The following is a 27,850-nucleotide window of genomic DNA, read 5'->3' on the forward strand; positions in this document are numbered from 1 at the left end:
GGTGGAGATGGGGCTCCATTTTTTCCCTTGCTTTAGTGCCACATTAACTAGACTGTGTCAGACTTACAATTTCACATATCAGAGATCACAGAAATCTTTTTTTCTTCCTGATGTCTCCTGCTAATACTAGGTCAGGTCCTCAGAAAAAGACTCTTCAAGTGATAAAAATAGTTTGTAAGAAGGTTGCCCTGGTCTCCCTTCTTAGAGGTGGGTCAACAGAAGTTCATAAGAAGGTAGACCTGGAAGGGCTCTCCTGGCTCCTCAAGTCAAATCAGCTGCTATTATACACCTTTGTGTCATGTAATATCCTATTCATAAATTGAGTAAAATCCATCTTAGAACTAGCTAGGCTTTCTGCCTTTTCTACTCCTGGTGAAAGACACTGCAGACCTTCAGCCTGAATTATAAGAAGCTTAATTGCCGCCCCAGTCTTATTTGTACCTATTTATACACAATGGTCCTTCTGTTATCATTGTCTTTTATCTCTCCTTCCCCTTTCAGTTTGCTCTCTTTGGAATTTAGCCCTTCATTATGTTTATTGAGAAGAATAATAAGCTCTTGGCATTTTCATTAATAGACTAATCAAACCACACTTCTCTCAAAAGAGGTATCTCCTACCGTGCTGGCTTCTCTGCTCCATGATGCTTGGGTTTAAATTAACCTCTCCAAACACAGCTGACTGGAGCTATCTGCAATACTCCAGAGAACTGCTGACCAGAGCTCCTCTTCCCTGTGCAGCACCCGATTCTCTCCCTCAGCTAATGGAAATACCAGTTCATTGGCTCAGCTCTTTCTTTTTCAGTTGCTTGCATATCTGGAGCTCCCAGATTATAGCTCCATTCCTGCCACTGGTCTCCAATGCGTCGTCTTTTCTTTCTTATATATTTTTTTTTTTTTACTATTATATTAGGTATTATATTAAAAGGGATAAAATTAACTATACCAGGATTATTTCTATGTTTCTATGGTTAAAAGAAAGCTAAGCTTTTTTCCATTATTATTCTTGTAAGATGTATAGAAAGCAAGAACAGCATTGATATAAATTCTTAGACTTGATACACGGGCTATGTTGATAGTCATTTTGATAACACTTGATGTTTGCCTTGGGCAAATTTCTGCAAAACCAAGATCAATATCAAACCAATAGATCAAGATTTTTTGCCAAGAGAAGTTCATTTTAAAAACAGGACACCTTTTATTGAAAAATAAAAACTTTCCATTCACCCTGTTCAATATACGATTGGACTTAAAATCACCTACCTGGAAGTGTATGTAAATGGCAGCATCAGTGTGCCATATGCAACTGCCAGAACAAAGGTCTATTAAAAATACTGGAAGTGGTTTTGAAAATTGATGCCAATTCTTGGAATTTCAGGCACTTAAATACGTTCAAAATCCTGATTAGATGAATGGAAATTTCACTCGGAAGGGCTGAGCATTCAGATATGCAATGGCTACATCTCGTCAGGAATCTAGGCCAAATTGCTTTTGAAAATCTCAGTAGGGTGCTTATTTGCATTTTTGGCATCAGAATACTTTTGAAAATATGGTGGTAAGGCTGCCATCCATCAAACACTTCAGCAGGTGCTGAGATTTTATGCAAGCACTTGGCTGAGTTTCTGTATTCACATGCTTAAAATTTACCATGTGCCTAGCTGCCTGGAGGATCAGAGACCACCTCTGCAGGTTTTAGCCCCTCAAGGTTATATATTTGAAAACTATGGATTTGCCTAGTCTGCAAACAAACCATAAGCTGACACACTGCACGGTTTCCTCAACCTCTTCACTGAAACTTTGAAAGCAATCCGTAAAAGTCGGGTAATATTTAACAGAGGGGATTATGGAAAAGCCATTTCCAAATGAGAAAATTGCATTCATGTTTGTTATCTGCTGTCTCCCCTTCACATACATTATGACTACATATTTATTTTTCTAGTACTACTGGAGAGATTGTGGAAAGAAAGTCTTTTTTTTTTTTTTCCCTCTATAAAGATTGTCAGCAGCATTATCTTAAAGGTGCTGGATGCCATATTGCTTATAGTATTACCAGCATAAATATATATATGATGATAAGCCTCAAGGCATAGGACTCAAAGGATAAGTGTGTTTTTTGCGACTCTCTAACCTACTTGCTTTTGCTGAGAAAACAGGACAATCTCTGCGCCTGTTCACGTGGGATAGAGAAGTTGCATTACGCCAGCCTCCTCGGCCGTTTGCAAAGAGTCGAGGAACGGTCCCAAGTGATTAATCAAGCGATGGCTGAGCTAGCAACCATTCCCTACCTGCAGGACATCAGTCAGCAGGATGCCGAACTGGTAAGTATTTATTTTTAATACCTGTTTTGGCCTTTAGAGGCAGGCAGCCAGGGAGGGAAGGGTTGGGGCAGAGCACTGCGCTGCAATTTGCTCTGGAAGTCATTTTTCGAATGCGCAGACCTGAAGTAGTTTTAAAATCCGACTGCAGTGCCGTGTCAGAGGAGGTGCTAATCACCTGCAAGGATGGCTTTTATAGAACCAGCATGACTCATCTGTAGGCATATTTTTAAAACCTCTTCTTTTCCCCCAAACCTCCCCAAATCAGTCTGGGAAAATGATTGCAATTATTCAGATGGTCCTACTTTAAGATATCTAACATCAGAAGCCACCTGCAGCAAAACAGGCCGAATCTAGTTAAAGCTGAGGAGAGGGGAGAAAGGAAAGAAAAGATTTTCTTTCCTGACTCCATCTACAACTTGCTCCCTGTCTCTGAATAAACCCAAATACCCGCTATGCTTTTTTTTTTCCCTTTGTAAAATGAGGGGAGTGATGCTAGCAGGGCTGTTGCAAGACTAGAGTCATTAATAGCTTGACAGTATATCGATAACCTGCAAGTACCGTATGGTTATTCTTCCACGAGGCTGCTGGGTTTTCTGATGGGAGAGGGAGGGAGCTCACGAACATGCAAATTTTAAGCACTTCATTCTAGCAAAAAAAAAAAAAAGTCCCTCCATAGTCCCTGCATTTAAATGCAGTTCAATTTTGATGATCCAACTTCGGCTCACTAAAAACTCTTGGTTTTCCCAAAGCCGGTCCCTTGACATTTGTTTGCAGTCCTGCAAAGCTCCTAAGCTCTGTAGAATTAATGCTTCACAGCAGCTTGCTTTAGGGAAGACGAGCAGCGGCCTGCAACTGCAGGAGGTGGTTGCCAGACTTTGAAGTCTGGGCTCGAGATAAGGGGAAACGACATTGCAAAGAAACTGTGTTATTAAAAGACATTCTCCTTTTGATGCAAGTTTTCTAGTATGAAACTTCAGCAGGCCCACATTTCAAGGCTGAGTAAAGGGTCTTGAGTTATTGGTACATATTTCAGTGATAGGTTTTTCTCCAGGGTGCAATGATTTCGGTACCTCACAGGTTAGGCACAGGCTATTACACTGTTGCCTGTATCTCATCATGTAGTAATCATAAGCCTGACCTCCCTGGAAAGCTTTTTGGGGGAGGCTCTAGGCCACCCGTGACAAAGGTCTTCAGTCTCTTAGGGGTCGGACTGGGCAGAACGAGGGTCCGTGCTGGGAGATTTAAGTGACAGATTCTAAATCTTGCAACGAAACATATATGCTTTGTTTACTGAGCCCAAGGTAAAAATGTTTTTTAAAAGAATAAAGACAGAAAATTTCTAGCAGCTATCCTGTCCAGAGCATTAAAATGTATTAATTCAACATCCATTTATTTTTCTTTGTCCTGTCATCCTGCTGTAAAATATATCTTGTAGTCTGTGTGTGCAAATGGAGGCTCGGATGCTTTGTAGCTAGAATATTTTAGTAAACTTCAGGCACCACAATGTTAAAGCACAAGACTTGCAAGCAAGAACAGGGAGTGATTAATGGGCTTTACCTTTCCTGGTGGCATCAGCCCACATGACACAGGCTCCTCTTATGCCAGTAGGGACCATTTCCCTACCACATCGCAACTGCATCAAGCACAGAACATTGCTGCCCATCGCTGGGTCTGCACATCCAAACCATCCAGGGACCAAGCAAAAGATCCTCATTTACTCAGCCTTCCTGTCATCCTCCTCATTTCACCGGGGTCCAGGCAGGATGAAACATTTGCAGCACTGGGCTGTACTGGTGTGATTCAGCAGCCCTCAATGGATGCTAGAGAGGCATCCCCCCCACCATGTCCATGGGGTCAGAATCACAGCCCCCATGCTGACTCCATGTGCTTCTCACTCTTCAGCAACATTTCTAAGAGATATCTAAATTTTTCCAAGAAGAAAACTGAGCTGGCCAAATTCTAACCTCACTTGTTCTAATAAAAATTTAAAGTAATTCCCCTGAGGTCATTCTGACTTTACATTGGTAAAACTGAGATAAGACTTTATGACCAAGCAAGGCAGTTAAATTGCGTGAGTTAGAAAATGCTAAAGATGCCAAATGTTTATTATCACATACAGTATAAGCTGTATAAAGTTTAAAACACACTGAATTTATAATAGTGCAATTTGCACTGATACAGCAAGGTTCCCAAAGGCATTTCAATTATAAACTCTTCTGTGTAAATGTCTTCCTGTAACTAAATAAATAGAGTCCTAATCTATGGCACAGAGAACCTCAACTGAGGCCTTTTTAGATCAGTATTTATATTCATCGACCCTGGGAAAATAAAGATTTCAGTTAGCTTGAATAGTTGAATATAAGTGGGGAAAAACTCTGAAGAAAATCTTTCCAAGGTTTATGATTTCAATGTCACCGTATTTGTACATCATAAATCAAGATGAAAGCTTCTTAAAAAAGCAGAAATCTATTTCAATTTAAAATCAAGATAAAAAAAAGATATTTTAAAAAATGCAACATTTTTCCTTGGAGGGCATTCTCCAAAACCCACCAGCTTTGGTTTGCCAACTGCCCGCTCTTGCAGCGTGCGCATTTTCTCTGCCAATAGAGCTGGTGAAAAACTTTGGGTGATAAAAATTAAAACCAGAGCACAGGCTGGGCACTTTTCACTGGCATCTATCAAGACCAGTTAAACTTTAATTGGAAAGGTTTCTTGTTTTAACTTCTTGCCCAAAGCAGCGAGGTCCCCAGCTTGGCTGGGCTGTCGGAGCGGCCCCTTGGGGGTGACAGACCGATGTCCCGGTCCCTGCCCCGGTGGGTGCTCTTCGACCAGTTCTTCTTAGAGAATCACTCCAAGAAAAGAATGGAGACATCCTCCCCTTCCCCTGACCGGTTCCTCCTCTGCCTGGTTTGACACAGGATCTGTGCTTTGCCCATTCTGCCCTTAATACCCTTAATCTCTGGGCTGTGTCTATTCTGGATTCATAGAAGGAGATTATCTGTTATAAAAGTATTGTGATGGAAAATTTCTGACAGGTTCTTGATTATTTTCGCATTAAAGTCAGAGGCAGAATTTTGCAGTTTTGTTTCTCATGAATACTGATACATGACTTTAAAAAAAAAAGTTTTCATCAACTGTTTGGACCAATAAGATTCAACTTAATGGCTGCACAAGCACAGAGAAACCAGGCTGGAACCAACCATAGCAAATTTATTTAGAGATTCAAGAGAAGATTCCTGCCTCCTTTATCCAGTGTTGGGACACAGACAAAGAATTTTAACTCCAAAAACCTGAGTGCGAAGGTAAACTTGAGGGAATACAGATCTGCTCCTTGAATCTCAAGGCAGCATTTCTATATCTTGCGCAGACGAGCCTAAGCACCGGTGTTTTAAGTTTCATCACCTTAAGTACTCATACATAGAGTATGCTGCCCGTCTAGGTACAGAAAGAGACCATTTCTCTATGAATGCTTACGCTTATACTGTCCAGTCACTTGTAATGAGTAACAAATTTGGGAAGAGACATCAAAAACTATTATTTGGGTTCACTTTAACCAACTAAACATTTTGGAATAGAGCACAGCAATATCACAGGTATTAAATACAAGTTTCTCCCAGTTTGTTCCTAACCACTGATGCTAATGGCTGCTCACGGGAGGACACCCTGGATCCAACCCTTGTCTCTCTGTTACTGCATTAAGAGCAACTGAAACATTTTCAAGTGTTTGGGAAGGGTGCAGGGTGAGGCAATGCTATGACTAACCTGGAAGGGTACTGGAGTGAGGCAATAACCACAACTAACCTGAATTTTAGCCTTCCCTTTAACACTAAGGACTGATTAGCAAGTATTTTCCTACAGCTTCTTTTTATAGTTTACACTAGAAATTGTCAGCCTTGTTTTTATGCTCTGTTATGCTGAATGATGGGGAGAAGGGAGGGTTTGCCAAAGAAAAAGGATAGTAAAAGCAGGGAAAATGAGCTAGATACTTCCAGCTACAGTAAAAGCATCTCAGCTTTAGTGCTGTCCTCTTGTGAGGTTTTTCATGCTGCTTTAAATTATGATACATTAGCCTTGGGAGAAAATACTAAAAAGTATTCGTGTACGATACAGAATATCCTAGACAGCTAAAGAATGAAATATGGAGCCTTTATTCTTTACAACCCAAGTCTTCCTTTACTAAGTAAAAACATTTACTGCATTAAAACATATAGGCTTAAATACAAATTTTCCAGAGCATTTTTTCCCATTGTTAAGTATTTTATATCCACAATAATACAGTGTAATGGCTGAAGCAAAGATGAGGTGGCAGTGCTCATTGTGTGAAAGATGAGTAATAAAATCATCAGCGTACAAATGATTTTTTAATTAGGTTTTAATCTGTGTATTTAGAGAAATTATTTCTGTGCGAATTCCACACTGATAATTTTTATCTTGGTGCCACAGCTGCAGTCGCTAATGGCAGATGCCATGGACACCCTTGAAGGAAGAAGTGATAAAGGACGTGTGTGGAATAAAATTCAGAAGGTAAAAACCTGCAGCAAAGGGCAGGAGAGTATATTGTTCCTTGGGGAGTGAATGTCCACCTGAGTCATATCTGTTCAAAAGGTAGAAAAAGAAAGTAGGTGCCATTTGAAACCTGACTGCATGCTTTGAAGTCTGTTAGTGCTCGGGCACTAACCACAAATACATATTTATTATTTGCTTTAGCCCCTATGGTTGATCTTTGCCCATGTTAATAGTCTCATGTGGTTATCTAATGCAAAAAAACCCCCAAAACCTGAATAGCTTATTTTTGGCTGATAATTATACTTCTCTTCCATCTTTGTCATACGGGGTACTGTGCTAATTGGGGGCGGGGGGGGAGTTGTTAGGGAACAAAATTCAGCCCAACAAATTAGGTCCCTTAGTGGAGCTCAAATGAGCTTTGGTGATGCGAGAGGTAAAAGACATGTAAATGCCTTTCTGGAGTCTGTGCACAGCAACCGGACAATTTAATTCTTAAAGGATTTGTGAAGTGCAGGGAGTCTTGTGTTGGCTCTCTGTACAGATGAATCTGACCCGACGTAATGAATAATAGGTCAGGCTGGGAGGTAATAGGAGTGTCTTAGATTTTTACAAAGTCTTTCAAACCAGAGCAAATCACAGCTCTGGGCATTCAACACCATCAACGTTCAGCCACTTCTGAGGAAAAGGATAGCAACGCATCACCAGGAAGGGAAAATGTTACTAATGGTTCAAAGCATTGGTCTTATCCTATGTCTTATGGCTCCGTCAGATGCCAGACGGATGCGCGCTCGCTCCGGGTTGCGGCTGCGGTGGGAGACTGGAGAACAGAGGGTTTGAATTTCTGCACTGGCGGGACTTGAAATTGTCCCTCTTTGGGATTTAGGGTTTACAGAGAGATCTCAGGGAAGATACTGAAAACCCAAACCCTGCCTGCACGGGGTCAGCGTAACGAGGATAAGCAATTAAGACAGAGATGTCTGAAAGAAATCACAGGGGTGGGCAGTCAAGGTATTTTCAGAGTCCATATCTCGAAGTGATTTGAATTAAAATTTGAGAAGGCTTCTCCTCTGAGAGAAAGTCTGAGTAGGTGTATTGCCTCGGTTAGCTGTCAGATCAGTGGCTTTTAATAAAGTTTTCCAAGTACAGAATGTTTTCAGAAAGTAACCAAAACCTAAATACCCAAAATTATAGACAGACTGGCTTTCATCTCTTTCAAACGCTCGTGAGGCAAAACAAAGGATAAATATTCATACTGCTTTTACATTGCGCCAGGATAGTCTCTACATCTCACACCTGCCTACAGATCGTATGAGAATCTTTTGCAATACAAACACTACATATGATATGAATTATATATATTTATACAATTACTTACATGTTTCCTGCCATATATATATAATAAACATGGATAACTAGATCAATGCAAAGAGTCAATGATATATTTACAAATAGCCTATTCCCTGTATTTCTCCAGCACTTATCCTTCCCATTTTCAGACAATAGACTTAAATATCAAAGACAGTTTTCCAAAGTTTTTTCCAAAAGTCAGGATTTTAATCCACAGTTAGGTGTTTGAACAACCAGCCTGATTTCCACAGCTCTAAACGACCACAGTTCAGAGGCTGCTGAGAAAGGATTACGGCTGAAAGTTAGACCAAGTACACAGATATCTAAATATTTATTAAAGGCTCATTAAAAGTTTGCTGGTGGTACCAAAAAGATTCCCACGTATTTCAACAGACAGTGGCTAATATTTCACTGTAAATTCAGTAAAACAAATTATTTTCTTTTGGTGTATTCATATGTATGTATGTACATCCTTTATATTTCTCTGGATACTTTTACTTTCAGTATAATCTTAATGGAAATCAAGCTAACATTTGAAAATGGATTGGTATCCCATATTATGCCACATGAATCTGTGCATAATTCAATATTCGGGAATAAAATTTACTGAATCCATGAAAATCTGCTCTCTGCAATTTTAAAATTTGGTGCTTCAAAATTTGTTTGCATTCTGAACATAGTTTTGCATTTCATTTTTGACAACTCGGATAAATATTTGATTTGAAGCATCTTGTTCCAAGTGGAATTCACTGCTTCTTTCATAGTGCAAAAATATTTTTCTATATTATATCAGAACAAAGAAATGAAAAGCATCAGCAAATATTTCTTTTCTACTTTACTTTTTTCCAAAATTTAATTTCAGCATATTCAGCATGTTTTTAGGAAAAAGTTCTCTTTAAAGAGAGGAGACAGGAAAACACTCAGAGAGCTTGGGGATTTTTTTGTTGGATCTTTTGTTGGTTTGTGGTTTGTTGTTTTTTTTAAATCAGCTCTAATTAAGAATGTTGCGCTAGGTTAAAGAACTCTAACACATTACTAAGAAGGAGGACTAAATCTGGTGATTAAAAATTGATGTCGTGTGGATTACCCCATGTCACTTGTGCTAGAACCATTCTGAGAAGTTCAATATTTCTCACTTCGCTCATCACATGACGCTGATTGTAGGAGCCTACAAAGAACCTTCACGCAGACCTAGTTACAGGGTAGTTATTTGTATTTTTGCTATTGAATTAATTTACATATATTGGAAATCGAAAAAGAACATAAAGGAGTTTATACAACGAGCTATAAACGCAAAACTGTGGAAAGCTGACAGCTACGTTACCACCAATGAAGTTTGGCTTTTGCAATAGAAACAGCTGTTGCACCTAATGAAAGCACTCAAAATTTTTCTCTAATGCAGCAGAATTATAGCAGTGCCTATTTTCCAAATGGTTAAAGGGTCTGTCAGAATTGCCATTACAAACCACTGTTTTCAGGGTTTTATATTCTAGAGTCAGTCATAAAAAATTAATTCAGGCTGAAATCTGACATAGAAGGGCACAAAGCCTGACACCCAAACACTTTTCCTTTTGTCACAGTGGAGGGCTTATCAAATTAGTTCGAAAATAATCTGGGCAATTTTGAATTTACAGGACTGTCAAAGTAGTAATATATGTGTAGCTTCAAGTGTTTTGGGTGCTGCGCTTCCCATCTAATTCACTGACAAATTTATGTTTTTAAGAGAACTAATTTATCAAATGGGCTAATTGTTTTTGGAAGCTTTAAATACAAAGAAATGAAAAATGTCCTCGTGATTAGCTGGAGAAAAGAGAACATCACTGCACTGAAGATGCCTTTCTTGGTATTACGAGGCTATGGACTTTCCAGCCCCAAGGAGAGCTGACCCAGGAGAGCCTAGATTAGCTTGGGAGATTAAGAAACATCCTCCTACAGAGGCTTTTCCCACGTACTAGATATCCCTGAAGAATGCCTCGGAGGCAGGAGAAATGGGCTGGGTCAGTCTCCCAAAATCCTTATTCTCCAGGATTTTACCGACACTTTTCCTTGCAGTCCCCTGGATAAAATGTGAGCTTTGTATTAGCGATTTGGGGAAACAGACACCTGGGTCTAAGACCTTTCACGCAGTTAACGGAGGGACGGAGTCCCAGTCTACTTCAGGAACATGGGCATTCCTAAAAAAATTTTACCGCCTTCCTTCTTTTTAGAGTTGTCAGAAATTCCCAACTTGCTGGTGGCCAGACTGCTGGGCTTACAGAGGATTCAAGGCACCATACTAGGACTTAGGAATTTTTTTTTTTTTTAGTTACTGGCTCTGTCCAAATTGAGGTTGAGTCGCGAAGGTACCTAAGTATCACTCCATCAGTATTTCATGAGAACAGACTTCTCTGAAGCCACCCTTACGAATGGGAAGCCCTCCTAAAGTAGTCAATGGGAAACGCGATGGGAAAGAGCACCAAACCTCCTCTTTTAAAGAGGCTTAAGTCTTCACCAGCGAACAGAGGTAGAAATGTATTTTTGCTTACTGGACTTTAAAGTGTAAATTCACTTCTTAATTCAAATTATTATTTTAACAAGACTGACTCAGCCCAGCAGTTTGAGCAATGACCTCTGATGCACAAGGCTCAGCAGCATTGAACAGGAAACTTCCAAGAGAGATTGAGGGGAACTAACCTGATAATTTGACTTAGTCCCACAAGACTCAGTCCAGCCACTGGGTCTTAAGGAAGTGGAGGCACTACCGTAATAGCCAGGTCTGGCCATTATTGACTAGTTTATTTACTGACAGAGTTACATACGCTGTGAACATGAACGCTGGGACTAGCAGTAACGCTTGGCTTTTAGTAGCTCAGGGAACCAGATCTCTGCATGGCCATTGCAGGACTCTATAACAGCTACAGACAGGCAGAGGGGTTTGGAGTATCTCAGATACAGAAAACAGCAGGAAGGTTCCTCCTTTCCTCTACAGAGCCTTTGTTTCTCTGCAGTCTTGTAAGAGGAAAAAATAAAGAAATAAAAAGAGATTACTTTCCTATCTCATAAGAATAAATTCATTAATAAAGCCTCACAATATTGTTACAGTGAGAGGCATTTCATTAAATAAATAGACACTTTAGAGCCTATCAACCAGAAACTTTTGACATCCAAAGAGAGGAGAGCCAAATAAGTGCAAGTGCCTCTGCTTCCCGTGTGAAGATAATAATGTAGTTCTACTTCTCCATTTAGCCCCTAGGCTTTCGTAGCAGTTTCATAGGATCCTCTTACCATCATCCGAACAGCCAAAGGATAGACAGGAGTTGGCATATAAACACTTTGCTACACTTCCACATGTGAGACACTTCATAAAACCTTCACATTTGAGTTTACCTCAAGGGCATCACATACTTTGCAATTTAGATAAGTTATTATGCCCATCATTTGCTGAGCTCAGTGGAATGCCTGTTTCATAAATCTGAAAGCAGAGCAAACATGGATGAGTGAATAAAAGAACAGATGTAACTTACATAAGGATAAGTATATAACAAAAGCTGCACTAATATATGTGAATATGCAATGAAGTAAAATTAGCCTAACATATTACATAATCTTTTAAACAGGCACACAGATTTTCAGTAGTTGACCTCTGCTTACTACATCTCTGCCTTCTGCAACAGCAGGGGAACACTATCTGATGAACTGTGCTCTTCCACTGACATTATCTCTTAATTGAAAATCAAGCCATGGAAAAGGGCCATAGACTTGCTAGACTTTCGGTCAGCCAGAGGAGCAAGGAGGGAGATTCATAGTATGTTGATGGAAAGTGGACGTGTTGCTGAATAGTATTATGCTGGCTACTACGACAGTTATTTGATGTATATGACTTTGTAACGTCTCGTAAAGTCATCCAAGCCCATGCCACAGCCTCCGGGAACTGCGCTTGTTCTCAGAGCATTCAGGCTGCAAAAGTTGTTGCATTTTGATGCACTCTCTTGAGTCAGCTTGGCTATTCCTGAACTACTAGAAGGAAAGTGGCTCCTGGTTTGTTCTCATCTCAGGGACACGATGCAGCTGCGTATTTCGTGGACGCATGGACCCATTGTGTAACGGGAGAAAGAACGCAAAGGATGGGAAAGGATAGGAAAAGCACATTTTCTGGAACAGGAGTGGAAGTCTAATGTGTAATATCTAATGTGTAATGAAGTCAGAAAAGTGCAAATGCAAAAGGAAGATAATGTTAGTGGCACTGATTTAGGTAGAACGAAGAGCAGAGCAACCAGGTAGAAATGCAAAAATTTTTGTTAGAGTTGACCAAAGATTGGCTTCATGCTAAGATTAGAGAAAACATATTAAGACATTCTGAAAGGATTAACTCAGAATCAGCAACAGCCTTGAGAGGGACAAGAAGAAACAATGGCAGAAGTTTCTAACTTGGCACTGAGTGAAGTTTTCAGAACAGGCAGAGCAAGTTAGGAGAGTGCATGAGCAGAAAATGAGATCTGCCCCACTGAATCTAAGGGGATACAAAAGAAATGTAGGCAATCAAAGTGTCCCAAGAATAAATTCAGCCCCACTGTAGGGACAATAAAAGCGTGAAAGTATTCACAGAGCTCTGTGTAAGAGAGAGGTGACAATAGGATTGCAGGAGTTATCAACACTCCTCGTCCCTAAAATCAATTCCTGCTCTTGTGGGTCTCTGGTTCTTTATGTCTTGCACACAAGAGAAGAAAGGATGCCCCAGCAAGATGCCTACACAGCCCTCAGCTACACTAGAAGGAGCAACTGCATCCTGCCCATTTCCCACCCTCCAGACACCAGTATCTAATATAAAACTGAGCTATTTAGTGACCACACACTAAACAGCTATACCTCCTGATCACAGCTAGACCAGCATTGAAATACAAAAAACAGAGGCTGTGACTCTAAGAAACAGTGAGTTTTCAGGCATACAAGATTTTATCCAAGTCTGAAGCAGAGAAGTTTCAAGTTTGCTGTTCCACACCAGAAGGAAAGTTTCTGTACCTGAAAGCATGTTTTTTTCCAGCCAAATCAGTTGGTCTAATAACAGATATCATCTATACCCATCATTCTTAGGCCATCACAGCCACAACAAAACACTGCTATTGCAATTGGGAAAGAACCTTTTGTTATGAGAAAGGCTTTGGTCTATTCCACCAAGCTATAAGGTGCAATAAGTCACTGGAATAATTTTAAATAGCAGCAAATCTAGCAACTGAGCAGTAACGTCCTAAACATTGGAATAATGTAGCTGGTTGTAGCTGCCTGGCAGTTAAATCACAGGCAATTCTGGGCATTAACAATCCCCACGTAAGGATTTAGATAAACATTTCCCCAGCCCTTGCTAATCATGCTGTCAGTTATAAACGAGCAGGCTGCTTACCTGCTGCCCTCTACCAGGGAAGGTCTCCAGCCCTATAAACGCTTGCCACCAGGTATTGTTACTGCTGTGAAGAATAGCATGAGTCAACAAGACTGCTCATAGTACACACTGCGCCGGACAGTGATTTCAGGAGAGCTTATAAAGTACAAAAGGACCATTTGAGTTGTGAAGTAGTTAATAAATATAATTCATTACCAGCATTCATTATTTTTATCCAGTTCCTCATCAGCAAACACTCTTTCCTCCATCTGCTTTTAGCGTTGGAGCTTTGCCGGTGTGCTAAGAACCTACTGGCAAACACTGGTTTTTGGTGGTTCACTGAAGTCATTCCTTTACGTTGGAAATGCACAACGGAGCTGTCTGTCAGACTTCTTTCTTTAAAGAAAGGCAGTGCGTACAAACGAGGCACGTGAAAACGGAAATGGAGCGTGAGGGACAACATATTTATCTTTGGCATCGGCATCTGAAACTATGAACGTTTCTAGAAGCAGGTCCAAGGCAAGAGCTGCGCAGTCAGTTGGGTTACATGGCCAAACAAACCTAGGGAGATGACTTTGGCCTGCCCGTGGCAGTTCAGATCATGCGCTACTGTGCAAACCCACCCCCTTCCAAAAGCAACCATAACAGCTCAAACGCACTTCACTTAACACACAAACAGTAAAATCATGATTTTTTTTTTCAGATACTCAGCAACTTTTGTTCCAACTGACCTTAACGGAAGGTACAGATTGGGGTTTCATTAAAATATCAGTAGCTTTTCTCAAGCATATGCTCAGCTTTTCTTCCCTACTCTATACAACCATCCCTACTTACTCGAGGCCCTTCAAGTATTGTTCCTTTGGTTATATTCGCTCCAAAGAGTGCTTTAGCAAGTAGCTCCAGGAGACAAAGGAAAATGTTGAGAGGTACTTCATGTTTAAAGGCAGCTCATTTGCCTTCTATTACTAGTAGCTCCCAAGCAATAAAAATAGATTCTGTATGGCAGAAGATCCTTTTTGCCATTACATGTTATTTAGAGCTCCTGCATATATTTTCAAAAGCACCTGCTTCTTGTTGGAGAGTGACTCCCCCAATTTGTATTGGGATTTAGGAAGTTTGGATGTTTAGGCGTTATAGAGAATGCATACGCATGCATCCATGCGAGACATACTTTTACGATTTTACAGTTTATAGAGTCTGCTTATCCATCTACGTTTTTTTCTAAACAAAGTTATTTTCCTACAGGAGTTTGTCCTTGTGGGATCCTGGCTCTTTCTCATTTCATCCTAAACTCTTTAGCAGGTACTATAACTGATATTTTGTATTTGTATTCAAATTCATGCCAATCTTTTAAAAGACACGTGTGCTTTCACGGTTAGCTTATGATGAGAATCTCTCCCCCATTTTTGGATAAGCCACGAAGCTTCCTTTGGACCGTCAGTAAGCCACCAAACACGGACATCTGTTCCTTGGAACAGCCCCCTTGCAGCAAAGGTTGACAAGTTTCACGACATCTGTGGCCCATCAGGACTTGGACAAAACCACGCTGAATGATGGATAGTGTTCCCTCGTCGTAGCTGGTACATATCACATAATCAGGAACCATATGTGGGATGTCTTATCCCGAATGAGTGCATACGAAGGGCAAAGAATATACTTGCATTGTGGTATTTCAGGGCAAAACCAAATGCATCCAGGCAAGTTCAGAAGTGACTGATAGAGCATTACCAGAAATGCAGTAAGTTTTTCAGAAAAGGAGATGTGAACTTCCCATAAAGCCCTGCTTTGAGCAGGAGGTTGGTCTACATGACCTCCAGAGGTCCCTTACACCGAAATCTTTCGACGATTGTAATTCAGCTGCAGCCAGCAAGTGCTGCTTACATATCCCTCCACGCCGTGAGCGGATCAATCAGGATGGCATCCAGAGAGCAGGGCTGAACGCTCACAGCAGCGAGTCTCTCCCCTTTATCCATCACTGGACAACATGTACAAAAGGGCAGGATTTTTATATGCTCCAGACAAGGCCTGTTTTGTTCCTTATCTTTGTGTGGATCTCTATAATGTCATTTTCAAAAACTCCTGTAGGTCTGAACCAAATCCTAAGCCAAAGGGAAACCATATATTGCCTTGCCTGGTTAGACCCTCTGCAGTTCATCCCTCCAGCTAATTCTTTTGCACTGCCTGTTACCCAAAGAGCTCTGTGTTTTCACTGCATAAACTGCATTAGATAAGTGTACCAAAACCATAAGTATTTACAGATTCTGCCGAACCTTAGAGAACGATGTAAAACCACTTTGGTTACGAATGAGCTGATCACCTCGGTATTCGCATGGACCCCAGACCATTTTCTTCTCCCAGCAAACTCAGAACTGGAATTCAGAGCAGACTGATTGACTTATAGTCCACCCAGGTACTTCGGGTGCACTAATTATGCTTTTCACCTTCTCACTCTGTGTCAGAATAAAAATGCCTTGATGTGTGGCACTGAGGAAAGGCAGACACAATCTTGCCTATTCACCGGATTTTCCCTGAGAATAAAAGAACAGAAATACTTTTGAGACGTGGCCTGTGGGTGCTGCAGCTCTGTGCTGGTGTCTCAGCAACACAGCAAAGGCTGTGCCATCAAGGCTGGCAGCTTCTTGGTCCGAGGGCACACACGGAGGTTTTGTCCTTCCCAATCATTCCGCTGGTTTAAAAAATAGTGTAATTTCCTTCAGGTGGACCAAACAAGTTTGCTTTTCTTGTCCTGTTTCTCATTTCATTCAGCCACCAGCCTAGAGATCTCTCTATCCTAACTTAATGCCCCCAAGCATCAGGCAAGCAGACCCAGCATTAGTCCATTGCTTTGATTCCCCAGGTACCTTCATGGACTCATGGGTATAAAACTGAAGGCAGACAGTTAAAACTATATATCTCTATTCTTGCAGAAGCCCAGGTGTTGTCTCGGTGTTAATTCCTTTGCTTTTTGTTCTGCCCCTCCCCAAATCAACAGTTTCCACCATTAATATCTTCCACAACATATTACCAATGCAAGAATTTGAAGCACAAAGGAGAATTTGGGGGCAATGTAAAATAAATGCAATATTAACATAAAAAGCACAAAAAATACTCTGCTGAGCATCTGGATCATTTTCAAATTTCTGTTCCCAGCCCCCTACATTTCTCTGCTTAGCTTGATCCCAAAGCACCTATAGGGACCACACAGATGTGCTGTGGACTAAGCATGTAATTTGCTTTTGTTTCTATTTCTTCCCTCTTTCCATTTGATCGTCATTCTGTCCATTCCCATTTTTTCCTGCTCCCTTCAGCTGATCAGAGGGGCCAGACCAAAGAGAGAAAAAAACCCAGTGAAAGAAATAGGGTCAGGAGCAGCCTGAAATCAGGAGCTAATGAGGAAGAAACAGAAGGAACTTGAACAGAGGGGCAGTCGTGCACTGAGGAGCCTCTAACTGGGCCAGGGCTGTAGACATCGATCCAAAGTAGAAATGCTGCCACCGCACTGCTGGGAGTAACTGGGGAGGCAAATACTCAGGATATCTTGAAAGTAAGATGTCATAGCAGCAGAAGATTAAAAATAAGTTGAAGCCCCATTTGTCTTCATAAGTTCTCAGGTCACCAGGCGCTTGAGAAGAAGACCATAAAGACACTGTATAGCTGGGTAGATGGGAGAAGCGTGGTTTCATATGTTCAGGAGAGTACTCAAGGGACTTCACTCCAAGGATGTCAAGCAGCAAGTTCAGCTACCGAGAGCTGAGCGCAGCCCCCGCAGATGGGATGCGGTGCTGCTGACCAGCTCCCAAGCAGAGACTGTGGCACTCACGGACACTATGCGGATCAGGGGATTAGAGGTGGGAAACATAAGCCAAGCACAAATAGTGCAAAGGCCTGACCCAACTATGCTGATCTCTGTGGGGCTTGGGATCAGACCCGAAACGAGCCTCATGTGAATCACTGGCAACACCAGTAACGAATGTTCTGCTGTGAACCAAGTCCTGCAGAGCTCTTCACTTGGGCTTCAGCCTATATAGTGGCTGCAGGGTTCAGCTATAAAACCCTGGGATTTGGTCTGGGCATCAGTCTGTGGCGGGTTATTGCCCTGTTCGGGAATAAGTTACAAGTCTTTTCCAAAATCCACTTTCCTACAACAGCTGTGGCTTTAACTCTAATCACATTTGGGCTGGTTACAAAACTGTGTCCTTCTACCTACTCCCATCCACACGGATTTCTACTTAAACAGTTATTGCGAGGGGAAAGAAAAAGAAATAAAAAAAGTGAAGCTATTGATTTAAAAAATTTGCATTTCCCAGCGAGAGCCCCGGAGGTGGCTCACCGCAGTCAGACAGCAGAAGAGCGGGCACAGGGAGGTTTTAAATCAAGGCAAAAAGGCAGAACATAATGCTTCCAATTTACTTTCTTAAAACGAAATGTGCAAGCTAAAAAGCCATGAATAAGCACTACTGAACACTGCAGCCACCGAAAAGAGATTTTTAAGCCATTCCCCTCCCCTCCTTTATCTTGTCAAGAGACTGTATTTTCATTGTGTTCCTATGGTTATTTAAATCATGCTGGGGCTCAGAGCATGCAGCGTAATTGTAAGTCAGCGAGGGTTTGGATGCCATCACTGCTGTGCAAATAACATCATCAGCTCATCAGCTGTGTCAGTAACATTGCAATTATGTAAGCAACTATTATTTCCACCCCTGATATGCCATATTAAAACTTATTTTGGGGGATGGAGCTGACAGGTATTCTATAAATATGAAAAGCACACAACAGCAGCCGAGCCGTGGTTCGAGGTAGGACCATCATTCCACCGGGGCTTTCTGGTGGCACCACCAGCAGTGCAGGCACCGCTGGATGGTCCTAAAGGAGCTGCTGTAAAAATTGTTGCTTTTCTGCTGCTCCCTTTGCCCTCACCCCACACCCGACCCATCACCCAGAACCCCTTTCCCTTCCTCTTACCACCCTTTGTGCTCCCCAAACACAAGCTCTACCCCCTAAATAGAAAAGATTACTTTTAACTGCAGAAGAAAGTTACGTAGACATTTTAATTTGGTCTGTTGCAGAAGCGTCTTGGGGGTTTGGTGGTTGTTTTTAATATGGCTAAGCCCTGGGACTGGAGCTTGGCACTAAGCGATTAGTCTTTCTGAGACTTCCCATGTGCTTTTGGCCAGTTCAATGATTTCCTAAGGTTTTATTTCAGCTTCTTAAAAATGAGGCTAGCATAATGATTCCTTTCTCTAATCCTCCCCATGTTTATACGGTGAGCACGTCACAGCAGAGCCAGCCCGCGAGGCTGTCTTCAGAGAGCCCCAACCTCCCCGTGCTCCTGCTGCAATGGATCTCCTGGCAAAGGAGGAGCAAAAGCCCACGAGCAAGTGCCCATCAGGGCTCACCAGTGCGGTAGACAACTCTTTTCCTTGGCATCACGCACAGTGCTACGCAAAGCCGGTCCGCTGAAAATGTCACCCCTGCAAGCGTCGTGGGGAGGAGGAGGCAGAGCTCCTCTCCCAAACACGTTCCTTGTGCCCTCGGCACCCCAGGGAGGCAGAAGTAATGGTCCATAAACTTTTCTGCTTGCCTTGTTTTTTTCTCTACTCAGACACGCACACCCCTCGCCAACACAAACCGTGGCCAGAGCGCACGGCGTGGCTTCAAGTTCAGGGCTGAGGAGCACTTCAGTAACAGCTCAACATGTGAATAACTACAGTAGGAAGCCACGCTCAGATTAATTCACAGTCAGCTGTTCTGTGTTCTGCCTAAAGAAGCGACGCTCCACTGAATGCGTGTCAGGGTGATAGATTAGGACTTTTTTTTTTTTTTTAAATCTTTCAGCTTAAAATGCAATTGGAAGATTGATTCTTTAGATCCTCACATTATATAGGGTCTAGGTCTCGAGTATAACTCAGTGTGAAGGGAGATGATTCTCATCTTCACCTTACAGAAACGCTGCATATCGCAAAAGCTGACAAAGGGTATGAATAAAGGTAAGGTATGGGGAGAGATAGCCATAAAATTATGAATGCCTGGTATTTACAGAATACCTGTACACAGTACTATTAATCTATATTTTTGGTTGTTTTGAAATCACCTCTGCCAGGAAGATGTGTCTATCTGAATGTACTCTTTATTAGAATAATTACGTTTTTATTTTGGGGGGACACTGAGGTCATCTATTCTTTTACTGTATTCTCTAGTGTATTATATTCATGGAAAAACATATTTATTCAGAACTTCATTTTGATTTAATAGAAAAATGGTTCTTGCCACAGCAATGTGGAATACTCATTTTTCTCCATGTGTTGATTTTTGGCATATAAATGCCAGAAGCCTCTGTTCTCTTTCCTTACCAAGAAAAACTTGCCTGAGATTAATTTCCTCATCATCCCTTCCTTTTAAAGTGGCTGTTTTTCAATGCCATTTAAAGACAGAGTTGTGATAAATTCCTGTTTTCAATGTACAGGTTTCAATGAAAGAGTCTATTCCACAGCAGTAAAGTAATTGAATCCAAATGGAAAGGGACAAAAAAAAAAAAGAATTATGAAATCAGGTACTGCTCCTCCAGCCTATTGTATGAGAGGTGCCTTCATGTATTTTTCTTTCTAATGACAATTAGTTTTGAAACAAACTAATTGCAAAAGTTTTTAAAGCTTTTATAGAGGGGAAGGGACATGCTTCTGACACTACTTCTTTATAATTGCAGATTGGACTAATTGAAGACTACTTATACCAAGTAGAAGACAATTACTTAAAGAACAAAAGGCTGAGAACAGCTAGGACGGAAAAAATGAAAATGAAGAGGTCTCAAAGTACACAGCAACATTAGAGCCTAGGAAATACAGAACTGTCCCTTACCAGCCCTAAAGACATGGCCACATAGAGCAGAAGAAAATTAACACTGTAGATATTTGATAGATAGGTCAAAAAAAGCCACCTTTCCACTTAATGAGCCTTCCCCTCACTATGGGGTATCTTTAGCAAGACACTCCTGCACTTCATTAGTCTTAACTGGCTGGAATAAATGTCCGTGAAAGGTTTATTTTAAATTGTCTTGCTTATTTAAATGGTAACACCCAGCCAAAAAGGGGTCTGTATTTTCTGCTCTGAGAATATTCTGCATCCAAACTCTGTAAAATCCTCCTGGTTTGATTATCGCCCAAGAAGCACTGAAAACAGGGATCCCTCCATCCTCAGCTAAGAGGAATTCGGCTTCACATTGCCTTCTTTCCAGGTTAATGCCTTACACTCAGATATTGGTACACTCTATGTAGGTGGAAAGTGGCATCCTGCAGCAACCACAAGCGCAAGAAACACGACACTAGGAGAAGAGAAAGGGGAAAAAGGATCCCAGCTGTTGCCCCGTGGTTAAGAATGTGAAGTCCTTCACTCTCCTGTGTGCCCCAATTAGATGGTAATTGTTTTTTGTTTTTTTGGGTTTTTTTAAATGCACAAACACTCCAGGGAAGAGAATAACTGCACCTGCCTTCTCCAGCGCAAATCTCTTGGTTAAGGATCAGCGACACGTCTTGCACTCCCACGGCAGCGGTCCGTCATGTAGGCTCATCTTAAAACGCTTTGGTCTTCAAGGGAGCACACGTTCCCAAATTCCCTGAGACCTGTCATCAGTGAGCAAAGCAACGCACCTACTTTTCAATAGAGATCACCTTATCAGATGGTGTTTGACAGGCATCCCCAGCCGATGTGTGCAGGCTCTTCTAAGGCTGGCATTTCCTTTTTGTTCGCTGTGTTTACTTTGTAAGAAAATAACCTCAGCCTATAAAAACAGCATTCAGTTCATTACATTTTCTCATTGAAGGGTGACTTTAAAACAAAAATGTAGAAAGGAAGGAAAAATCCACCCCCCAGCCCTAAGATTTAATTAAAAATCCAGGACCTCAAAGGCATTTAGCCACTTAATTCCCATTATTAATTTATCACAGATAGGAGTCTAAATCCTACAGATTTTTAGCGGCTGTAGACTATCTTCCTAGCTCTCATAAAAGATTTTTGAGAACTAAGAAAGAACTGGCAAAAGCTTTGATGGTCCTTTGTTCATTGTTAACAGAATAAGTATAAAGAAATCTTTTTGAGAAAATCTGAGCTAGCTTGAGCTCCTTAAACGTGTGGGACAGAGAAACAAAGAATTATTGCCCTTTGGAGACGGCATTATTTTGCTATGGAGTTGGTTTTGTCAGATGAAGTTTTATGACACGTAGTGGCAATCATCCATCTTTGATGAGCAGACACACACTAAATCAGAAAGACTGCTCCCCACGGATCGCCAAGTCAGAGTCAACACACAGTCTGGTAAATCACGGGGCTCTTCAGCAAATACTCTTAATTTCCTGCAAGCTGGCTCACAATTCTGCGATATTTAATGCAAAATCAGGTAGTTTTACCTAGAATGATGAAAAAGAATAAAGTGCACTGAAAACAGGTGATCTTTGGGAACAAAAAAGCAACATTGCCTGTGAAAAACAGTTGTCTGTGCAACGTGAACAAGATGATCCGAGCGCGCTGAGAAACACGTACCAGTCTCATCGCAGAGCTTTGCAAGAGACCCAGATCCGAGACAAGACGTGACATTTCACTTTTCAGATACCAGGTAGGGCGGAAAACCTGTCTTACGCTGCAGATCAATACATCACTGAGAGAGAGAGGGACCATAGCTCAAATCAATCTGTAAGGTGTCGGAAACGTCTTGGCCAACACCTGGCTACAGCGTCCTTTAGCCTCCAGAAAGCCACAGACTAAAGCCCTCGTCAGGAGATGAAGTCAGCTACGAACAACACAAAGCAAACATGAAAGGAGCCTCTGTCACAGAGGCGGCCGTTGCTGTTTTCCAACAATAACCATCTGTAACGCACACATTCCTAGGCCCAGATCTGCATTTCTGCACAGGATTTTATTCAGGGCTCGCTGGGAGTCAGCTTTACTCCAGGAATATAACTACGTTTTGGCTGGACAATGGGGAAGAAGTGTTGGGGGGGGGGATTTCTGGTGCTTGCTGCATGCAGTATAGTTTCTAAAACATGAGATTCACTAGGATCACCTACGGAAATTAAAACACATACTAATAATTAACTTGCCTTTTGTAGAAATTGCAGGCTGTATTATAATGATTCTCTGGCCTCTTAACTGGTGATTTTTATAGGGTGATGACATATACCATGGCTCCTCTCAGTCACAAAATATTATTACAAGTTGGACTTCATTCCTCATCCTCCTTTTTGTTAAGGGCACATTAAAAACAGCCTGGCCCGTGGTTGCTGTGGCTATTTTAGTCTCATACACAAGGACACATCTGAGACCACTCCCCAGGAGTTCCACTTTCAGGTCACTTCTCTTTCAAAGTCTAGTTTCCAAATGAATGATGGGGGTTTGTTTCCCTCCATCACAGAGTTTTTTTGTCACAAAAATGATTTATGTGTTGACAGCTAGGTTCACTGGCCCCAGGCAAGTGATGTCAGTTGAAACCACTCAACGAAAAGCAAAGAACACTATATCAATTTAAAGAAAGGGGGGGGAGATATAAATACCCTCTCCCCTAAGACTGCTTCGTAACGCTTCTGCTGGCTGTTGCAATCCTTTCTTTCTTGTAAATGCCAGGAGTTCTGTACTAAGCCCTGGAAGGGACAACGAGCACAAACAGAGTCAGCCCTTTCAGGTGTTAGGTGTATGTTTACTGTTGGGTTACAACACTAATTACGACTTGGAGAAGGTAGACCAGGTGGTGTTTGGTCTTAAGAAACACTTTTCACTTTCACTATTTGGGAAGTCTCTTCTGTCAAAGGGGTATGATAAAAACACTTGAAAAATACAGGTTGTGATTCAAAGTGATAGAGGATGGGTCTACAGCCGACGTTAAATTAAACACACCACCAGAGGCAGAAGACAAAATGCACTCATGACGTCCAGTGCTAAGGACTACATGAGGACATGCACTAACGGCACCCACTGCTAGGGATTAAATCAGTACTCAGCTGTTGCTAATCTCCCTCTGAGGTCAGTGAGAGGGACGGTACTCCGAAAATAATTCAGAGTACCTCAGTCACGCTCCTGCCTCTGCCAGTATCTGCCTCCACCTCCGTTTCACAGCAAAGGTGAAGGAGAAAAGAATGGTTCCATCAGGTTTGCCTTCAAATTTGACTATAGAGGTTGCAAGCTCCTGAGAACAAGGACTGTCTTACAGTCCACCCTAGGTGGCCTCTCTAGGAATTAGCATATTAATACTTCTAAACAAAACACCACTTAAAAAGAAGTCTCATATTAAGAAATCTATAAACTATCAATAGTTATCAATACAGAAGACATAGGAGGGATATTAGGCACCACGCAGTACTTCCAAAACAAAGTCCATGGCTAAAATTAGAAGAATCTATATACATCTACACTGCATTATACTTACAACCCAGCTGAGAAGTCATACAAATGTAACCTGCTGCTCATTCAGTGGCTAGATGTGATCACACATCTTTAATCTCAAAAAACAGAACAACAGCAGGCCACAGTTTTACATTTTTCCATTTGAACTACAATCATTGTCACAAGAGCCAATTTCACGTTGGGCTGTTTCTTGTTCTTGTTGCAATTCATCACGAGAAGACATGAGATCTAAGATACCTCGGCAAGGCATAGTCCATGAATAATACAGCGCATTACTTTGACCTTTTCAGGTTGCTTTGTAGTGCGATTGGCCAACCATTCCTGTCCTCCCCTGTTAACCACCCCATTAACCTGGGAGGAGAAGGTGGAACGGACAGACAATTAGCCAGCAGAATACTAAAAAGGTTAACACAGGAGAGCACAGCCCTGGCTTTCTTGAGCTTTAATGGGTATTAAGATTCTGAAATTTCTTTCCTCTTTCAAAGTCTGCAAGGAAAAAATAAGAAATCGCACAAGATGAACTTTGTTCTTATTTCAGATTATAATCATGTAGTTCCTTTCAGATGTCACACTTGGATGATTCTAGCTTATGCATGAATAGACTGAGAAGAATGTTTATTTTTACCCCTCTCAATATGGAGAATATTCAATTAGAGCAGTGAACTTTTTCTCTGAAGCTGGTCATTCTTGAGCAAAGGCAAATTGGAGAAAGTAGAGGCGAAAAAGCTCCATACGGCAGTCGTCTTTAAAAAGGTCACGCTTGCTACGCTGACTACGCGAGCTGAGTCATTCCAGTCATTTCCTAGTCAGAGAGAGGAAATAGTGGAATTTTTCCATTCTGTGGGCTGTCAGCTGCAGAAAGCTTTATCTCGGTGTTCACCAGGACTACCAGGGCAGGCGGATCTCGCACGTCTCAGGCACACGTAGAAAACGAGGCACGGCAGGTCTCGGTGGAGTTTCAGAAGTGCCTGGTGAAAGCAGCTGCCCCGTTTCTCTGGGTTTTCATACACCTTTGTAAAACCTTGCAATTCTTTTGAAAGATCACACCATTACGAATGACAGAGTTATAAAGGCAAGCATCAAGAAATGTTTTCAGAAGCCTTGTAGTCAAAAGACCTAATTTCAAGACTTCACATGAGCTTCTTTGCTCATAAAGATTTTCTGAGCATTACTTTGGTGGTTCAGTCACGATGACCTGGGATAGTTTGTTTTTCAGACGCTGCCATATTCTTGTCTTTGTACAAATGTGTTACTTTGAGTTGCTATTAATAGCAATGATATTAAATACTTACTTTAGATGGGAGAAGTGGGGGCAAAAAGAAAGGGACCTTTCCGCTACCCATTAGAATGCCAAATTTTACATTTATTACGGGTATTGACCGCAATAACGCAGGATCTTTTTTATTATCTCACAGTAATAATATAATCTCTATTTTGCTTAAGGTGAACAGTGATATTCAGACTGGAAGAATTACTAACAAAGAAAAGATAAAGCTTTAAATTATAAAAATGACTTCGTGGTTTCTCTCTGTAATACATTTTAAGTCCAGAAGGGACCATTAAGATCACCTATATGCCGAGGATTTTTTCACTGCGCTTTTTGATATATGGGATCTCAAGTAACATACCATTTCTTTTGACCCTTGCTCTTGAGCATTATATTTGATGGCTTTTTACAAACTATGTATTGAAATAGTCACACACTTAGGGGCATGCTCACAAACCGAAAGAGATTAGAGAAGCATGATTTTCTTTCAGAAGTGCAGTTGTTCTTTTTAGGATAAAAGTTTTACTGTGTTTTTGTGACAATTCCAGTGACTGAAATCAGCACAAAGAAAAGTTTATCAGGTTGCAATATCTTTAACGTGTTGATTTGAAAAGATCTGTAGCAATTTTAATGAGCCCTTATTCTTGATTTAAAGTCTGGAATAGAACTGAATATTTCTGGGCATTTAGTGAGAAAAGTTATAGCAGTTACACCCTTTACCAGCTGTCCATAACTCTACCCACTGCCGTTCAGGACTAGAGGGTCACCATCACCACGAGAAGAACTCCCAACCTCAACAGCTCATTTCTACAGATCACTACCACAAATTAAAACATATCACAGATTAGGAGAGTGGTTACCCTGTCAAGACCCAGATTAAATTCTGGATACGTTGAATAGAAAAGGCAAATGAAGGGAAAGAAAAAGACAGACACTCCATTCCTGCATCTGTTCTAGTGGCTGGGTGACCTAGGGAGTACCTACGGCAGTGAACGAATTGTCCCCTCCCGCAGACGAAGGACTAAAAATCCTATTGTTCTTTGTGCTCACTAAATGAGGGCTGAAGCGATCCGTAAGAGAATGAGAGTGCCAGGAAACATGCTGAGTTGTTATACGGCCTTGAACAGTTTCTCTCCAAAGCCTCCTTTATAAGCAACACAGCAGTAACTTTATTTTTGAAATATATTTATCCACCACTATTGTTAAACGTATCCTAAGAATTTTTGTTTTCCAGAGGGATGAGACCATCAGCTTTTACATATTAACAAACAAGCAGAGAGAAAGCTTTTTTTGTTAAGATATGGAGTGTCGCTTTTTGTGGGGGTAAAAGCTGAAGGTGCATAAAACCAAATTCTGCCATTTAATTAGTAATCAGCAATGATCTGTCAGTCAGAGTTACTGTAATTCATGAACTGTTAAGTCAAAGCAAAAATGGCAAGTAATTAGACTGTATCCATTAGAGCTTCACTAGCACTCACTCACAGAGCTAGGGTTTCAATCTGAGGAAGAAATGGAAGTGCGAAACTCCTTAATATATTCAGCTTTTTAATTAGCAATCAGTGCTGATTTGTCAGCCATACCAACTCTAATGCATAAGCCATTGAAACACAGAAAAAAGGCACATTTTAAAAATCATTTATGCTTATATTTACATTCCCTCCAGGCTGAAACATTGGAGAAACTACTGAAATATCATCTTTGCCATCACTGAGCAGCAGGAACCATGTAGGAACTTACAATCCAACATAGCCAATGAATTACTGACTGTTTGGGTAAAGACAGAAGTTGAATATTTATGAGAGGTAGTTAGTATCTCCAAACACTGACAAATAAACATTACTGGTTTTAACCATATGCGAAACAACATCTCCAAGAGCTCAGGTAATACAATTTATATTCCAGTCAATCCCATTTTAAAGAATCCATTAATAAATTGATAGCGTGCTTACCAGGCTGTGGCGCTTTCCTCGATCTCTGGATGGAGAGGGAGGTGGTGGAAGAGAAGCGCGAAAAGTCATCCTTTACCCCATCTTCACAGGTGCCAGGGAGACCTGGGCTGGCGAGGCAGAAGGCAGCCTGCTTCTGGGCTTTGGTAGGCGCAAGATTTTACCTCCCCCAAAATAGGATGGGCTCTGCAGTGCCCCTGCTAAGCTGAGCAGCAAAGCTGGGCTCTCCAGCATTAGGCCAAAAGCCCCTTCCTTCCTCCTCAGCCCTCGAAGGAATTGAGGTGCTGGAGGGAGAGGAGGAATGCGAGTTATAAAGGTTCTCCTCTTTCTACCAAAATTAATACAATATCAGAACGTTAATTGCTTGATTTCACTAATATCAAGTACCCACACTAGGCCTCCCTACATAGGGTAAAAATAAAAGGATGCTTCACATCGCTTTGTAAGCATCTTTTTTTCACTACTTCATACATATATGTATTTATATACACAATAACTTGCTTCAACAACAGAGGGTAGCTCCCACTATAGTCAGACTCTACTTAAAGTCAGTGTCAGTGTATGGATCAGCTGATAAAGGCACCAAGACAGCTTAAACTAATTACAATTTGCAGGTAGGGTGGTAATTGCACTTCTAACTGCCTAAATTAGGCATACAAATGCATGGTTGCATCTGTATGGAGGCTGATAGACTACTCTGTGCCAGCTGAAAATTCAGCCCTAAATA

The 27,850-nt window shown here is 41.3% G+C and overlaps 1 protein-coding gene across 1 annotated transcript in view; it reads left to right on the forward strand.

Moving 5' to 3' along the window:
- SPATA16 (spermatogenesis associated 16) overlaps positions 1 to 21,349 on the forward strand; it is an 81,171-nt gene extending 59,822 nt beyond the window's left edge. Inside the window, exons 8-10 of the mRNA XM_075157659.1 lie at positions 2,151 to 2,315; positions 6,759 to 6,839; positions 20,228 to 21,349. Coding sequence (XP_075013760.1) covers positions 2,151 to 2,315; positions 6,759 to 6,839; positions 20,228 to 20,350 — 369 coding nt within the window. The 3' untranslated portion in view covers positions 20,351 to 21,349. The remainder of the gene's footprint in view (positions 1 to 2,150; positions 2,316 to 6,758; positions 6,840 to 20,227) is intronic.
- Positions 21,350 to 27,850: the final 6,501 nt, after the last annotated feature.

This window comes from Calonectris borealis, chromosome 9, assembly GCF_964195595.1.
Source record: "Calonectris borealis chromosome 9, bCalBor7.hap1.2, whole genome shotgun sequence".
Taxonomy (NCBI): Eukaryota; Metazoa; Chordata; class Aves; order Procellariiformes; family Procellariidae; genus Calonectris; species Calonectris borealis.